This window comes from Panicum virgatum, chromosome 2K, assembly GCF_016808335.1.
Source record: "Panicum virgatum strain AP13 chromosome 2K, P.virgatum_v5, whole genome shotgun sequence".
Taxonomy (NCBI): Eukaryota; Viridiplantae; Streptophyta; class Magnoliopsida; order Poales; family Poaceae; genus Panicum; species Panicum virgatum.
In genome coordinates this window covers 57,824,784-57,837,293 of record NC_053137.1, presented here as the reverse complement: position 1 = coordinate 57,837,293, position 12,510 = coordinate 57,824,784, and the positions used below count along the sequence as shown (strand labels likewise).

The 12,510-nt window shown below is 52.0% G+C and overlaps 2 protein-coding genes across 3 annotated transcripts; both read right to left on the bottom strand.

The window, feature by feature from the left end:
• Positions 1–2,632: 2,632 nt before the first annotated feature.
• Positions 2,633–5,266, bottom strand: LOC120689242. Its single transcript, XM_039971557.1, has 6 exons — positions 5,086–5,266; positions 4,471–4,557; positions 4,050–4,146; positions 3,426–3,723; positions 3,269–3,323; positions 2,633–2,977 (listed from the first exon to the last, which is right to left on the bottom strand). Exons 1-6 carry the CDS (start codon positions 5,173–5,175, stop codon positions 2,900–2,902), a joined length of 705 nt encoding a protein of 234 aa, XP_039827491.1. The 5' UTR covers positions 5,176–5,266; the 3' UTR covers positions 2,633–2,899.
• A 1,495-nt stretch (positions 5,267–6,761) lies between these two features.
• LOC120689225 (glucan endo-1,3-beta-glucosidase 1-like) lies at positions 6,762–12,126 on the bottom strand. 2 transcript variants are annotated; one of them, XM_039971542.1, is made up of 4 exons: positions 11,789–12,126; positions 10,329–11,684; positions 7,649–7,676; positions 6,762–7,118 (listed from the first exon to the last, which is right to left on the bottom strand). In XM_039971542.1, exons 1-4 carry the CDS (start codon positions 11,862–11,864, stop codon positions 6,935–6,937), a joined length of 1,644 nt encoding a protein of 547 aa, XP_039827476.1. In that variant the 5' UTR covers positions 11,865–12,126; the 3' UTR covers positions 6,762–6,934. The 2 variants fall into 2 exon arrangements, with proteins under 2 accessions (XP_039827476.1, XP_039827484.1); XM_039971550.1 differs by having other exon boundaries at positions 10,329–11,657; positions 11,789–12,125.
• Between the last annotated feature and the right edge of the window lie 384 nt (positions 12,127–12,510).

Below are 12,510 nucleotides of genomic sequence, written 5' to 3'. Positions count from 1 at the left end.
CTTCAGAAAATGTACCGTTTGCAATTCGAAGGTTCCTTCCTCCCTTTCGACAACCAGAAGTCGTTGTCTTCCAGACAGATCTCAGCTATCGAAATTCGCGGTGAGAAATCATTTACATGTAACAATCTCTGGTTTTCCTGCCAAAGAAAACCCCGAGCTAGGAAATAGAGGGCTGAGCTTGATGGAAGATCTTCAGTTCACCTATTGCCAGCCTTGCTGTTTCAGCTATTGTTCCGTGTCTGAAGATCCTTGTGTTTCTTTGCTTCCATAGCTGCCGCCAATTTTCCTGCCATAATCAGATGATGATGGGTACCAATTCTCTTGGCTCGTTAACTGTGCCTGTGTGTTCAGCTTTGTTTTTTTTGAAATCGTGTTTAGCTTTTTTTTATATATCTGTTCAGCTTTGTTGATGACAGCAATTTGCTTCTTTGTTTTGCCAGACAATATCTGGATCGCCATTGCCTTGAGACCAGAGTACTATGGTAATGCTGCTGCGCGCCAGGATACGGGCCTCAACGAAATGATGGGCTCGAGGAAGTGGGCCTTCACTTGGCGCGGCCCAAACCAACGTTCCCGCTCCAGCTCGAGAAGACCGATCCCAGCCACACAGGTGCCATCCTACGGCACAAAATCACTCTCGAGCTGTTGGGGACGCGGACGCGGCGGCGCTGTGTCGCCATGGCGAGGCGAGAAAACGCACGCCCGAAGAGGAGAACGCCGCCGCCACGCGTGCGTCCCGGGCGGCCTCTCTGCTCTGAAGAACGGCCTGTTCCTTCCGTGATGGCATGCCGGAGCTTGATGGCTGCTGCAGCGTGGCAAGAAAGCTACGAATGGAACATAGAGGAGGCGGCGCATTGCTGGCCGCCGGCCGGGGACACCAGCGGCCAGCGCGGCCGGCCGGCGGGCACGGCGGCGGCGCCCGCGGCGTCTGGCTTCCTCCTCCGCTCGGGGCTCTCCGTGGCTGGGCCCCGCACGGCCGTCGCCTATTGCTTCTCCACGAGCCAATGCGCGCCCCATGGCGGGCGAGGGGTTACGTCCTTCATTCCTGGTGCAATCGCCGGCGTCGGTCAAGCTACTTGAGGATGCTCGATGGACATGCATGGAAACCACGTCAAGCGGGCTAGCTGGAGCGGGAGCTTTCTGTTTGGGCTGCGCCAAGTGAAGGCCCGGTTCGCTGAGGCCTGTAGCCTCCTGGCGTGCAGCGTTGGCCGCCATGCTCGCTCCGGCGCTCGTAGGTCGTCGTGGGTTTTTTCAATAAAGGGGCGCCCTGCTTTTATAGAAAGCATAAGGTCGTCGTGGGTCGTCGCCGGGGATGAGTAGCCACGACGGCTCCTGGTCGCCAGCGTCGAGAAACAGGGCAGCAACGCAGGTCGCCATTCGTGCTCACACGGTGACAGACGACGACGGGGTGGATAGCGAGCTAGTATATAATTAGCTAACAATTATCACGCTCCTGCCAGCTAGTCCCAAAGCATCTCGCCTTGCCACGGCAAGCACGCTCTGGCAAGAATCGGCGCAACACATGAACAAGCCAACGCTTTCAGAATCGGCAGTCCGGCGGTCGCCTGGCAGCCCTGTTCCCGGCCGCAACGAAGCCCGTGCATGCTTGCCACGCGGGGGCGGCGTCGCTATCTTGCTCCGGCGTGCCAGGAAGCATCATCACGCCATCACGGAACTGGGCGTTCGCGTTCAGCGGCCGAAGGCTGCGTAGGAGGTGGACACCGGAGCCGGCCGGGAGGACGCGCGCGAAGCCATCTGTGGCGGCGCTCTCCTCGTCGGCCGCGCGGCCTATCCCCGCCTCGACCTCGCCACGGCGACGCGCGCGCGCCGGCTGCCCGCAAGCCAGCGCCGCCCACCATCGCCCCTGGCTAGCTAGCTCCAGCTGCGTCGGAGCGCCTTTAGCAGCGCGAGTACGAAGAGACCAAGGGTATCGGCCAGCCACGCGCGGAGGAGAACGCCGCGCCGCCGCGGGCGCCGCGGCGTCCCCGACCGGCCAGGGGTGGACGGCACTCGATTCACCGTCCAGGGTGGACGGCATTTCATTCCCCGTCCGGGCTGGACTGATTCTGGGCCATCCGATGGGATCTCTGCGGCTGGATCGGAGCTCACGAGCTGGGGCTTGGCGCGTTGGTTTGGACTGGGCCAAGTGGCGGCCCAGTTCCCTCAGCCCATTTACTTCGCTGAGGCCCGAAGCCGCCTCCTCCTTCCTCCCTAAACCGCTCGGCCGCGCCGCTGCGGCGGAGGAAGAGGAGCGACGGAGCGACGACCACGGAGCTGTCGATCACGGCGGCCCGGCCAGGCCCTAGCGACATGGGCGCGCCGTTGGTCGCCCGACGCGGCCAGGTGGCTGACGCCCCTCCTCGCTACAGATCATGTTCCGTTCAGCGCGCAGTGGCCACGGAAGCCAAGCTCGGCTCGAGGGGACCATGGCGCCGGACGCGACCATGGCCTGCTGGTTGCGTTTGTGCAGGGTCATGGCCACGGACTCACGGAGAGATGTAGTCGATTGAGGCCTCCGTTGCGGTGTTGTTGGGGCCGGGCTCCGGCGTGCTCAGGCTGGCAGCTATACTGAGCATTTCTACAGCAACCTCTCTATGGAACAGTACTTTTACAGCCACAGTGGAAGCAAACATACAAATGAACCCAATAATTTGCTTCTCCTCCATTCATATGGCAGGATCGACCCAATCTATGTTCCCTTTGGAAGGACTGACCCAATCTATGTTTTCAATACAGAGTATTCTTTATACTTCGTTATGAACATGAAGTCAAAACTCTAAACTTCACTTTTTTCTGATACATTCTCTGTGCCCTGAAACTATAGCAGCTCCACACATCATTAGAAGTTCTCAAAAAAATCGTCAAAAAGTTTCATTGCACTTGCATGCGCCCAAGGTAGTTAGCCACTTGACTTGAAGGCGCATGTCAATGCGTTGTATGCTTCCACACAGCGTCTGAATTTTTCCTCTGCTTCAGCCTGGAGAATACAGATGTGTTCAGAACCACACCTTGGATATGGCTCAATAAATCACAAAAAAAAACTGAGCAATTATTATTTTTGGCTACTAGTACTGTTGAATCCACATTTCAATACAATGTATCCAGCACACTGTGCATTTCAATTGGGTTATGCATGACAAACCAGTTCTTAAAGATGACTACATGCAAAACATGGCAAGAATTCAATGGCGTATCACAAAGTCTTTGATAAAGGCACATGTGATTTTTTTTAATAAAATGCAGGGACAACACATGCTATGGCACTAACCTGTGAAGGTCCTTGATGCTTGTCCGGGTGCCACTTGAGAGCAGATGCGTGAAAACTGCAGAGGCATCATGTTGAGAAAGATAATCAATTAACAACTTGTGACATTGAAGCCCTGCAAATGCAATGTTGTGCTGTAAGAAATGTTCAGATGACTCACGCAGCCTTAATATGTTCCAGTTTTAAGGGGCCTAAAATTGGCAACCCGAGAGAGATCCTATAGCTTTGCAGATCATCATGGGCTGACTCCTCTTCCTCATCGACATCACTTTCATTCAAGAATTTTTTCCTTGATTTGGTAGACTGAGATTCATCCCTCCACTGAAAATCACTAGGAGAGCTACCAAGCTCGTCATTCTCCCCAGGCCAGTACCATGTAAAAGATCTCTTACCACCAAAAGTACCATATGGTGTATCTGTGCATTCATCATCATCAAAGCTTTTCCAGTTCTGCCCACCTATGTTTAACATCATTGTGCACCTCTTGTCATCAAAATATACAGAAAATAATTTGGAGTAACAATAGATGATTAAATGAGAACTTATTAATAATAAAGCAGTTACACAGTGAAGATTGTAGGAAAGATCTGTCCAGAGGTACTAATGTCTTGAAAAATGTTTTCAAGAGTCATAAGAAGCCAATGTAAGACTCATGGCAATATTTTGATTCTGTGTTTGTAATTTGTATATTCATTCCATCAGTCAGGTACAATAGTTAATTAAAAACATAGAATTGACAAAGAGTACACAAGCAGTTCACGGCAAATGATTTGAAAGAACTTACGCTTATTTTTGCCATATGGATTTTTTCCTGGATAAGAACGCTGGACATTTGGTGTGCCACTACCTTTCTGCTTTCTCATTTGTTTTTTACTGCTTTCCTGTAGGGAACATTGAAACATACTTTGAAGTAATCGTTTTTCACAGGGAAGTATGCATCTTAAGAAGTTAAAGAAGATTTTCCATGTATAGTACAAAGTGAACTGTCAAGGCACATCTGTTTTATACATCAGCGCCAACACACATCTGGTACTACTAGAGTCAATCCAAATATTCACTTCTAGCATGATAACACATTTCTACCGTGATAACACATTGAAAATGGGATGAAAAGTGCGCCTCCAGTAGCTGAATCAATTTGTGGTATTGTAGAGAGACAAGTGTAGGGATTAGGAAGTGCAGATTAGGAAAATGGGGAGTGTTACCTGATATGGGCTGCCATTAAGCAGAATGTTTTTAAGGGCACTCTTTGCATCCCTTCGCTTTTCACGAACAGCGAACCGGATATGAGGCTGCCCAAAAGAACTGTTAGATTCAAAATGATTGAAGAAAAACAGATGCTATGGTCCTCTGCAAGTTGTTCAGAAGCATTGTGTATAGTTTCTGGTTTCAATGCCTCATGAAAATGGATGGATGACACAATTTTCTACACAAGAAGAAATGTGTGGCTTTTATTCTACTTTGCATTAGAAATTCCAGCCAGAAAAATGTAAAACGCGCACAATACTACAACTCGGAGCATGATAGCGTACGAGTTCCCAGCGCAAAAGGAAGATTGCCACCCACAACCTAGGCTCATGAACACAATTGCACATTTTTTTTTGAAGGAAAACAATTGCACAAGTTAGCATAACTGAGCCATGGATACCAGCAAATTGGTTGTCAGGAAGTGAGCAGGACACACATTGGTGGGAAGGAATTGCAAGCAGAGATTGTAGCGAAGGCGTGCTGAACTGCAGATATGTCTGAAAGAAGAGGCAAATCGTGCTAAGATTGTTGAGGGAACAGCGCGGGAGGGTTCGGGTCCGAGTAGGGATTACCGTGGATTTGGAGAGCACGGCGGCGGAGGAGTGGAACTGCGACTCCGCCCACGCCGTGGCGCCCCTCCGGACGCAAGCCGCAGCCTGCATCTCTTGGCTTGGCCCGCGGCGGCGGTGGGGCGGCCAGCGGGAGAAGACGAGCCGCAGGGCGGATGGCTGTGTGTGGTCAGCAGGTATTTGCACAAAGACCCCTGAAACGGGATCCAACATTTTAGATAAAACCCCTAAATTGGTAATCGCGATCCAAGTTTTTACAGAAAGACCCCTAACTTTTTTTTAGAAAAGGGATTCACCCAGCTTTTATAGAAAGCAAATGAGTTCGGATACAAAGTTTACTAGCGGAGCTAGCAAAAGGAAAAAGAACTCGCAGAGTTCAACTAGAAAAGTAACAACAGCAGGATCACATGAAGGGGTCTTCAGGAGGCCTCCTCTTCAGCTCCACCAGGAAGGATTCCGTCCACCCCCGCATAGCACCACACCATTCCATGATCTTGACTTTATCCCTTTCCCGCAGCAGCGCCATCCATCTCTGCAAAAAGGCATTGGTTTTGAACAGCAGTTCAGATGGAGAGATCGGGAATTTACCCTCAATTGCCCTTTTGTTCCGACTAGTCCAAAGAACTATTGTTAGAAGGAAAAGTTTAGCGTTGTAATTCTTGCACCCTATAGGGATCCAATTATCAAGGAAATCCTGCCATCCCGATGGCGCCCGGTCCCAACCCAAAGCTTCTTTGAAACAAGCCCACATAAATTTGGCCAGAACACACCTAAAAAAGATGTGATCAACCGTTTCTTGTTTGCCACATATGTTGCATAGCGGGCTTCCTTTCCACTTCCTCCCTTTTAGCTCTGCTCCTGGTTGCAGCTTGTCATGGGTGACCAGCCACAGGAACACTTTCAGTTTCATGGGCAGCTTACTCCCCCATATAGTTCTAAGCCGCTTGTGGATGACACCTCTATGAGTGAACCATCTGGATCTCGTTGAGAATTGCCCCGATTTTTTCAGCACCCACCTAACTTTGTGTCTGAGTTCAGCTGGACCATCTCTAGCCGGCTCATTAGATCTTCCCAGACCACCACATCCTGTGGAGAAAGGGAGCGTCTGAAACTTAGTTGCCAGTCTCCTTCCTTGAAGAAGTCGCATACCAACCCCGATTTGTTATTGCTTAGATCATGTAGTCTAGGAAAGGCTAGCCGTAGTGGGGTATGTCCAATCCACACATCATCCCAGAAGCGTATTGACTTCCCATTGTTTGCCTCGAACACTGCCCCCCAGCAGAAAGACCCCTAACTTTGATCCCCTCGCCGGAGATTGCCGGCGACAGGCTGTCTCGCGTCGGGCTGTCTCGACGCGTGGACGGCGCGCCGAGGCCTGCTTCTCCGACGACTGGACACACCGCGCCGCCTGGAACGAGGAGGCCGGGCTGCGGCCTGCCGGGGTGTTCCACGGCCACGTCGCCGGGCGCAGGTGGATGCAGAAGCGGCCGACCGGTTCCGCTATTATTGCAGCCTGAGCCTCATCGAGCTGCTTTCAAGTTGATAGCAAGGACTCTAAATCTTTCGTGTTCGTGTGTTGGCCAAACCAACGCTTTCACAGTAAAGTATAACCGAGGACGTAAAGTAACTACTAGGCTGTAAAATGACACCGCCAGCACTTCATGTGGTTGGGTGAAATGTGGAGAGATTTCAGCAGATCATAGACACATTTCATTAGCTGAAGAAAAAAAAGAGATTAATTTATTGATGCTTACTCCTAACAATAAAGAATCGCTAAGCACAACCCAATCCCCCCTCCTCTAATTTACCCCCTCCCAAAATTTCTGGTTTTGTTACAACTAGCACTCTCTTGTCATGTCCAAAAGTTTGAATCTGTCACGATAACCACCGTGATGCTCAGCAGCAGCCGAAGGAAGAGCGAGAACCCTTTCTCCCTTCCTGTTCTTAGCCTCCATATTGCAGATCCCTCGGCGTCACTTGTCGGCGTTGTAGTGTTGCTTGCGCTGCCAGATTTGGTGTGGTTACCCAGCTGCTTACTGCATGACAATGGACACCATTAGCAAAGGTCATGTGCAGAGGGAATTATGGTATGCAGCATCCGACTGACCTAACACTTCGACATTCAGAAATACTTATGCATCTAACCTAACACTTTGACATTCAGAAATAGTACTTATGAATCGATTAAACAGACTCCATACCGCGGTCATTCATTTTTTAGCAAACAGGAATGTCCAGTACAAGGTAATCTGAGATGCTACATTTTTTTATCTGGAATAATTTAGCTAGTATCTTGTCAAGCTCTTAGAACAGTATGATTCCTTAAACTCAGTATCCCTTCTATTTGTTTGTGTAAATGTTCTGCCTGATGATATCAGAGCAAACTGAAACCTTCTGCTTGCTTGCACAGCAAAGGGCCCTAAACCCATCATAAACATATAGAGCTGGAAAGAAAGCAGCCATCACTACTATGTTGTTCGTGTTTCTTTGGTATAATAATTATCCTATTTCACCTCAACAAGGCTTGATACTTTGACGTTACAGAGGAAAAGTTTCGGATATTTACCTTCCAGGGAATAAGCAGTTGTCATGACCTGCACAGTAAAAGGTATCCATTTGTTAGGAAGCAGAACAGAGATTCAAGATATTCTTCTAAATGACATTGGCAAAAGATTGAAGGAAAATTTTGATATATGAATTCAACTGACAAGTCTGACATGCTTTGGGGGTTCTGAACGCGAGATGCTCAACAAAATCCTTCACATTTCTGAGGATACTAAGAAAAGAGGGCCAAATTTCAAAATTAGGATACACCTGTAAACAATGGATACATAATTATCGATTCACAAGATCTTCAGGACCACTTGAGGTAGGAATGGCCCACATTAGCAGATAGTACATTACTACGGAGAAGGCCACAACGCTGCATGCCGTGTGATTTGGGGAAGCTTTGACCTCCCTCCACAGAAATACCATGGTGAAGAAGGCAGACTTGCAGTAAACCAATCACTTTGCCAATAGGTCTGCGACACCACACTGTAAGAACAAAGCTCCTTGTGTCCCCTGAAGTTTGAAGGCCAGAATCCAATTCCATTGGATGAACATGTTATGGTATTTCAAGCACAACACTATCCCTTCTAAAATTCAATCTTGGATTATGAGCAAAGCTTCAATTCTGTACTCACATAAACCACCAAATGCACACAGCCCGGACTTGGTATCCATCCATCCGAATTAGCTGCCTTTAAACATGTTACATGACACAATACTCAAAAGCGATGCAGATCCAGTCCATACACATCCTCATGTGTCCAGACTCCAGTCCAGGTGATAATAATACCTGCTCCCCATACCAGACAACGCTACCTGCTCCAGCACTCGGTTCCAGCTGGCCACTTGCATGGATCGTCCATTTGTCTCGATCCCACATCGCATCACCACGAAATACAAAAGGCTTAGATGACATGCATCCAGATCCAAGAGATTCCAGCCTGCAATTGTCTCCCTTTTCCCAGTCCTCTCACCTTGCCTTTTTTCTCTCTCTAAGATAGCAGTGTAGCCCTTTTCCACATGGCAAGGGTAACTGTCTGTCCTAAGACAAGGGTAACTATAACTTGCCAGTTGCCCTTGCCCCCCAGCCAAAAGGATTCCAGCTCCAGCAGGGTTAGCTCAATGCAATTTCCGTGCCATTGAAGTGCAGGGGTCCATCCATGTAGCAAGAATGCCTGATTTTTACCTCACGGTACACTATGCGGTGCCCACCGTCAGAGCATGATTTAGCTTTGCAGAACTGATTTCCAGAACCCCCATTTGCTAAACAAACGATGCCCAAATTCCCCAGAAAGTACACACAAGGCTACACTCGGCAATGCAAAGCTGTACCAATGCAGGAGCGTCTGAGGAAATCATGGGCAGCATGAAAGATCTCCCGGTCCAACTTTAGCTTTTGGAGCATGCATTACGCACATGAGCATTAGCCATGATTGAACTTTTGCCGAAAGATGAGGAACAGGAAATTGTTCTCAGTTTTTTTTTTCTTTTCTCTTCCTTGCTAAGACTGTCGAATTATAGTGTTTGCAAAAATATTTTTCTTTTCAAAAAAAAGAAGAACAACTCCTTCCCACATTCTAGCTCCTTCCATGAGGAGTCGGAGAGAGGCACGCACGGAGCACGAATGACCCTGGTGAAAGTGATGCTCCCATGCCACGACTGACGATGCCAGCGATGTCCCCTTTGGCAATTGGCATGGTGCGCATGTGAGGAGGACGCAAGCGTCGCTCCTACTCACATGCGCCAAAGGGGGAGCGATGATTCTTTTTTTGCCAGCTCGTGGCGTCCTACGTCCCTCCCGTCCGTCCTTCCTCTTCACCAAACGGAAATGGCCCGCCCAGACGTCCATCCAACCAGCTAGAAGAAGAACGCTACAGGCTACACGGTGGACGCCGGCGAGCCCTCGCCCACCGGACCTGGCAGTGGCAGCGGCAGGGCCGCCGAGCGCCAGACAAATCTACAGCCAGGCCCAGTGCATGCAGCTCCTCCTGTTGGTTCCAATAGCGAGCCGCGCCAAACTAAAAGTGCCGCTGCTACATGGACAGAATCTCACTGATGAGTCACTGACAACTAGGGTCCGTCCGGGGGGAAGATGGCACGAGTGACTAGTGAGAAGTGACCTGGACCTGGACCTGGACCTGGGTAGATTACAGTAGATCTCAATCGAGATATCTCTCTCTCTCTCTCGCTCGCTGAAAATGGCGCAGAGCCGCAGAGCTACAGCAACCAAACGAATGATCTGATTTGTTGCTTCTGAGCTCATCGTCTACCTTTTCAGTGCTTGATTATGTTGGGGTCATGTTCCTCCCTAATCCCAACCAAAGCACCACCCCAGGCCAAGAAACGTTGCTAAACCTAAACCCCTTCGGCCCCTACCCAACCTAACCTACTAGGAAAAGCAACCTTTCTCCAACCATCCATCCACCAATAGCTTGTGGTAGAGCTCTCGAGCCAAAGGACAGACCGAGTAAACAAACTTTCCATGCCGGCGTCGCGTTCCCATGAATGCCGTCGTCACCTGCTTTCCGCGCGTGACAATGGCGTCGCTCCTACCGCGCCGAAATCTTCAGGATTTGCGTCCCCATTGACTGACCCCAGAATAGAACCCCAGAACACCAACGCCAATGGACACACACATGTGCAGTGGGGGGAGAGGAGGAGAGGGCAAATGGGCAATGCAAGTGCAACGAACTCACTGGGATCCGTGGTGGTGACCATGCCGGCGCCCTGGAAGTAGCAGGACCCGGCGGCGCGGCCCTGCGACTGGTAGTAGGCGTCGAAGGCGTACGACGCGTGGCTGCGCACGTCGTTGGGCAGGTAGCACCCCTGCCCGGGCTGGATCGCCGTGCAGTCGGCGCGCCCGGGCCCGCACGCCCAGTCCATGGCCGCCTGCACCGCCTTCTCCTCCGCGTCGTCCGCCGCCACGCAGAAGGACCGGTCCGTCGTGTCGTTCCCCAGGAGCCCGCCGGCGCCCGACACGTGCAGGAGGTACACCGGCGTGCCGTTGCCGTAGAACAGGCCCCAGTTCGCCTCCGACACGGGGCCCGGCCGGAGGTCCTCGTTGAAGAGCTCGTAGATGTAGGCGCTCGACTGCGCCGCCGCGCCGGGCGCCATGGGCGTCCCGGGCTTGTCCTGCAGGACGTGCTTGATCAGGTTCGAGTTGTACGTGTCCGCGTTATCCTTGCTCGCGTACGGCTCCGCCCGCCGGTCGCCGTACGACGGCCACCCAGTCTCCGTCACCAGGATGGGCACGCCGCCGGAGCCGCTCACGTTGAGGTTCCGCACGGCCACGCGCACGGCGTCGAGCATTGCGTCGAACACGTTGGTGTAGTGGAGCAGCGTGTTGGGGTCCACCATCTCCAGCGACGGCGGCAGCGGCCGGAACAGCGCGTTGTCCAGCGGGATCACGCCGTCGCTCTGCATCAGCGAGTAGTAGGGGTACAGGTTGAGCATCAGCGGCGCCGAGGTGTTGGCGAGGTGGGCGAGCAGCGGCGCGACGAAGGTCTTGGCCAGGGTCTGGTTGAAGAAGGCCTGCGACGGGGGGAACGGGTCCTCCACCACGGAGAAGGGCAGCGGCGTGGACACCGGGATGGGGGAGGACAGGTTGGCCGCGGCGAGCGCGGAGGCGAGGGACCGGATGGCCGGGAGGAGCACGGGCAGCGCGGAGGGGAGCGCGGTGGGCACCTCGTCCCCGACGGCGATGGCAGAGATGACGGCCGGGGTGCTGGAGTTGACGCCCGCGAATGGGAGCACTCGGCGGGCCACCCACGCCGCGGCCGTCGCCGGGGAGGAGCCCAGCGCCAGGAGCTCGTCGTTGGGGACGCCCACGATGGCGCGCGCCCCCGCGGAGGCCAGCGCCGACAGCAGGCGCGGGTCCGCGTCGTAGAGGCGCACGCGGGTGATGTGCTGCGCGCGGAGGAAGTCGGCCAGGTCCGACGGCGACAGCAGGTTCGTCACCGCCGTGCCGATGGTCACGCCCACATACGGCTCGCCGCTCCCCGCCGCCGACACCACCACCGGCGAGCCTGCGGTCGCGACGGTCAGAGACAGAGCTGGCATTTCCGAATTCACAGAGCAAGGCGGCATCGAGACATCAAGATTAAATTTTAGGAACGAATTCACAGAGCATGACTGGACGAGAGGGGAGAGAGCTTACAGTGAAGAGAGAGGAGGAAGAAGAGGAGTGGGGTGAGCAAGCTGCTACCGCTCCCTCCTCTGCTCCAACTCCCCATTGGGAGGGGTGCGCGCGCCCTGCCGCTCCTCCTCCTCCTGGTCCTGCAGGTCTCCGGGATTGCTTCTTTCAGAAAGACTGCTGCTTTCGATGCGCACTCGCTCCCTTTCTCCGGGAATCTCCTCCCCCGGAGGCCGCCGCAGCCCGATTTCTGCTGCGTGGGAGCGTGCGCACCCGGTGCTTCGGCTGGTTCCGGAGTGGAGGAGGTTGGTGTGGTGAGGTGTCGGGGAAAAGATGGGTTGGGTTAGGTTGGGATTCGGGGAATTTTGGGAGGCAATTAACTATGTTCCATTATAAATTATTGTAATGACCTACATATCATCTAAATTTTAGAAAGTCCCCCCTACCTTTCATGGAAGTTTCTTTTACCTAGGTGTCACTCCCATCAATTTTCCTTGTAACAGCAGTTAACTTGCATGGGAAAAGATGATTTTGCCCCTAGTTGTAGAATGCAACATATTTTCATGTTTTTACTTGTGTACCACTGTTAATTCTGTCAGGTTATACGTGGAGTAATCATGTATATGCGCACATAAAAATTACCCGCATCATATAATCAAAATATAATACCGCAAGATAGGCAAAAATTGAACAATAAACACAACCACAATTAGTATTTAAGTAAACAGTATTAGACATAAAAGAGG